Consider the following 4,919-nt stretch of genomic DNA (forward strand, 5'->3'; position numbering starts at 1 on the left):
GGAAAAAGAAACTGGGCACTCGCCTTTATTGTTGAGGCTGGGTGATTTATGCTTGAGATCCTACGCTAGCAGAATTAAAAAGGACTGGATAACAGACAGGCAGGCAGACAGACACACAGACAGACAGACATACCTTATCTCATTAACGTATCAGTTTCTTAAGGATCCCATAATCAGAAAATCTATACTTTTTATTTCAGTCATGAAAACTTAACTATAGTTGTACAAAAATATTTTACCCAAAATAACAAGTACGAGAAAATGCACACGAAATAATCAGTTGCTTAAGACACGAACTAATACATGAGAGGTACAAGGTGCACTTGTTTCACCTAAACTTGGCCCAGATATTCGGTCATGTGCAGCTTATTTCACGCAGCTCATTGGCGGGAAAGTACAATACTGCGGCCCTGCATCCTTTCCATGGCACCTCTTCATGACCAGCATCATATTCTAGTGTTAATCTTTATATCTGAGCATTTAAGATACAGAGATGGCAGTTTTAGGCTACGTGAGAGTAAAAAGAGCCTATCACCACTACTAGTGATTATCTATTGTTGCAACACAGCATTCGAGATGGAAATAGAATTTGGGGCCAAGTTAATTACAGCAAAAATTAAGCTAGTTGTGAATTCCTTACATTGTACCTAGTTAAGAAAATATCAGTAGTTTCAAATTTACTCTAATTGTTTTGTGAGGTCCATATTTTGGAAAATGAGTGCGGGTGGTGTTGGCAAGCCCTATGTTGCTGAAGTATTTCATGATATTTGACCTTTGTGTATTCTTGCTGACTACTTTGTAATGTGGGATACAGGCTAATCACACCTAATGATAGTTACAGGTGTTCTGTGAGTGATTTAAAAACAATGAGGGGCTTGCTTTCATTATTTGCACTCAGTTTTAATTCTACAACATTGTTGCTCTTAGAAATACTTGCTTTCATCGAGGGCCAGTCTCATTGTCTAATAGTTTAGCCTGTGATCGGAGAGAGAGAGAGAGAGAGAGAGAGAGAGAGTGTGTGTGTGTGTGTGTGTGTGTGTGTGTGTGTGTGTGTGTGTGTGTGTGTGTGTGTGTGTGTGTGTGTGTGTGTATGTATGTGTATGTGTGTGTGTGTGTGTGTGTGTGTGTGTGTGTGTGTGTGTGTGTGTGTGTGTGTGTGTGTGTGTGTGTGTGCGCGCCTATGACCTTACAATTACATAGCTTTACAAATCAAAGGTCTTACAAATAAGTACTTCCCTCCAAGCCAGCCTCACAATCAACCAGTTTAGCCTGTGATCGGGACCTGCTTTTCAGAGACAGTCTGTGTGGACGAAGCTTGTAGTATGACCGCATTAGTGATCTAGTGGGAAACCTTGGCCTTGAGGTACCTACAGCCTTCCTTACTTCACTGTTGCTTCGGCTGGAAACCTCACTTAGTTCTTGCTCAGTGGTGGATTGGTGTGTGTCTTGAAACGGAAATTGGTGATCAGAGGTGATTGGGAATGTTTTCGGGGTCTCCTCTGTTGAGAGTTCGAGGTCCTCTTTTGTGTCATCATGGCTTGTAGTTGGTGGTGGGGCTGTGCCACTGGATATGCCCTGCTTGGTAAGGCAGCTGATATCTGGTTCCCTCTCACTTCTTGTTGCTGCTGCTGTTGTGACCTTAGGTTCGTCTGCCCGTGAACCCAGTGGAATGCAAGTTGAAGTATCCCAGTCATTTATATCCGTTGGATAGAGCTGAGTGTACGTATCCTGTGTTGGATGGTAGGCCAATAAGGGGTCTTGTTTTGGTAAAGACATGTAGTAATGCATCATCCCGAAATCAATTTCAAAGACTGTTGCCAGGCTGCCGGGGCGGGTTGCATCATAGAGAAAAAGTGCAATACCTGCAATGGTGAGCACAACTGCAGCGGCAGCTACCATCCACCAGGCCATCCCCAAGTGCAGCATCATCACCGCCCCGTCTACTCGGACATAGTGGGGCACATGAGAGCCCACACATGCTGCATACAACAGAGTCACCAAACCAGTCAGAACACCACACAAGATAAGAGGTTTGGCAATGAGGTGAGGCGCCGCTAAGAACAACACAACCCACACTGCCCACACGTACATGACACCAACCATTAGAAAGGAGGCCATAGTACCAGCTTGCTTCAGTCCAAGACCTAGCCGACCCTCCCACGCTGTTCCCTCCCGGCCAAGTTCTGCTGTCAGACTAAGCAAAGGCCACGGCCAACCATTTCTCAGTGCAGCGTGGTGGGCCAAAGTAAAGTCATTTTGTGAGGACCATGTCACCTTCTCATTCAGCGTCAATGTCTCCGTAACATAGGTTAGGTTAACATGGTGCAGGCCCGCCCAGACGCTCACTCGACCTCGTTCTGGTTTCTGCAGCGGTCCTGCGCTTGCCCACACCTCTGTCTCCCCAACAACCCACGACGATGACCCGTAGACCATGGTTAGCACGAGACCGGTCAGCAGACACATCATTATCTGTAATGTAAATTGCTTTGTCTTTAAAAATGAAGAACGAATTCTAAGTGGCATGGGAGGCTACACACACACACACACACACACACACACACACACACACACACACACACACACACACACACACACACACACACACACACACACACACACACACACACACACACACACACACACACACACACACACACACACACACACACACACACACACACACACACACACACACACACACACACACACACACACACACACACACACACACACACACACACACACACACTACCAGATATACAAACATCAGAGAAAGAAATACAGGAGGAGCTAAGTAAATTAGACAAAGGAAAAGTAAATGGTCCTGATGAAATTTCATGTTGGGTGCTACGTGAATGTGCAAAGGAGTTAAGTAAACCATTATTTTTAATTTTCAAGAAATCCTTGAGTCAAGGTAAACTACCTGATATTTGGAAGAAAGCAAACATTGTTCCCTTATTCAAGAAAGGGATTAGACAAAATCCACCTGTCTACCGACCAGTATCACTAACCAGTTTTGTAAGCAAGGTATTAGAAATGCTTATAAGAAAAGCTTGGGTAAATCACCTAGAAGAACACAGTATGATAACAGAAAGTCAGTTTGGTTTCAGAAAAGGAATATCATGTGTTACTAATCTGTTGAGCTACTATGACAGAGTAACAGACACATTACAGGAAAGAGAAGGATGAGTGGACAGTATCTATTTAGATTTCAAGAAAGCATTTGACACAGTACCACACCAAAGACTTTTATGGAAACTGTACCATCAAGGAGGAATTCAAGGCAAACTGTATTGTTGGATGCAAGATTTTCTCATGAAAAGAAAAATGAGAACAGTACTAAGGGGAAAGTACTCATCATGGAAAGAAGTGACTAGTGGAGTACCACAGGGCTCAGTGCTGGCACCAATCATGTTTTTAGTGTATATAAATGATACAGACAGTAACACTGGAAATGAAAGCTATCTAAATATGTTTGCAGATGATGCAGAAATACAAAGGAGAATTACTAACACAGACTCTTGTAAAGAGCTACAAGAAGAATTAAATAAACTTCATGAATGGAGTAATACATGGCACATGGAATTCAGTGTGGACAAGTGTCATGTAATCAAGTTTGGTAAAAGTGGAAAAATACCTTATTGGGATTATACATTAGGAAATAAAACCCTACACACATCAGAAAGAGAGAAGGACCTAGGTGTGATTGTCAATAACAGACTATCTCCGGCTGACCACATCAGTGAGAAGGTACGGAACATGTATACACTGCGTTTACATACATAAATGAAGACATGTTAAGAAAGATAATAACATCATTCATCAGACCAACCCTGGAGTGTGCATCAGTGGTCTGGAGTTCTCATCTCAAAAAACACAGATAAGATTGAAAAAGTTCAAAGGGCCGCTACGAGATGGGTACCAAGCTTAAGGGATCTAAGCTACGAAGAAAGACTAAATAAACTGAATCTACCAAAGAGGTGACATGATTATGCTATATAAATGCATATCAGGGAAGGAGAAAATAGACATAAATGATTAGTTAACGTATGGGGAAACATCAGCAAGAGGACACTGCAAAAAACTGCATAAAAAGAGAGGTGATAAAGACGTAAGGGAATTTAGTTTCCCAAATAGAGCAATTGATCAGTGGAATGCACTACCGAATGAAATAGTGTGTGCCAAAACAGTTCACAAATTTAAGGATATGTACGAGAAATATGGTTTAAGACGCGGGACAGTACGAGCTTGACTCATTCCTGTAAAGATACAATTAGGTAAGAACACACACACACACACACACACACACACACACACACACACACACACACACACACACACACACACACACACACACACACACACACACACACACACACACACACACACACACACACACACACACACACACACACACACACACACACACACACACACACACACACACACACACACACACACACACACACTGACCACTAAGAGAGAAGGCCAATGTTTCTTCCTGAAGGAGGGCAGCAGGACGCAGAAGGCGGCGATGGGGGTGAGGAAGACGACGACGCTGACGATGACGTGGTAGTACCATAGGATGTCGGGGCATTCCAGTTTCTGGGTTGGGTAATAGGTTGGGCCTCCTGATTCTCGCCCTAAGGAGAACCACCACCTGAGTATTCCTTCCTTGCCTTCGTCAGTCATCCTGAAAGATAGAAATAGAGAGGGAGAGATCGTCAGTCATCCTGAAAGATAGAAATTAAGGCAAACTGACAAACAGAGAGGAAGAGAGAGAGATCTTAGGATGTCGTGTTGAGTTGTAGGTTTGGCCTTCTGGGAGAACCACCATCTCAGTGCACCTTTTTCCTTGCCATCGTCGGTCATTCTGAGAGAAATAGAAAGATAAAGACAATGAGGTAGATAGAGATAGA

The 4,919-nt window shown here is 43.3% G+C and overlaps 1 protein-coding gene across 1 annotated transcript; it reads right to left on the bottom strand.

Annotated features, from left to right (window-relative positions):
• Positions 1–1,218: 1,218 nt before the first annotated feature.
• On the bottom strand, positions 1,219–4,692 carry LOC145408223 (dual oxidase maturation factor 1-like). Its single transcript, XM_080278978.1, has 2 exons — positions 4,474–4,692; positions 1,219–2,469 (listed from the first exon to the last, which is right to left on the bottom strand). The coding sequence occupies exons 1-2, from the start codon at positions 4,690–4,692 to the stop codon at positions 1,219–1,221; spliced, it is 1,470 nt and encodes a 489-aa protein (XP_080135104.1).
• Positions 4,693–4,919: the final 227 nt, after the last annotated feature.

Source organism: Coenobita brevimanus, chromosome 76 (assembly GCF_032717465.1).
Source record: "Coenobita brevimanus isolate Jiangsu-jjx chromosome 76, ASM3271746v2, whole genome shotgun sequence".
NCBI lineage: Eukaryota > Metazoa > Arthropoda > Malacostraca > Decapoda > Coenobitidae > Coenobita > Coenobita brevimanus.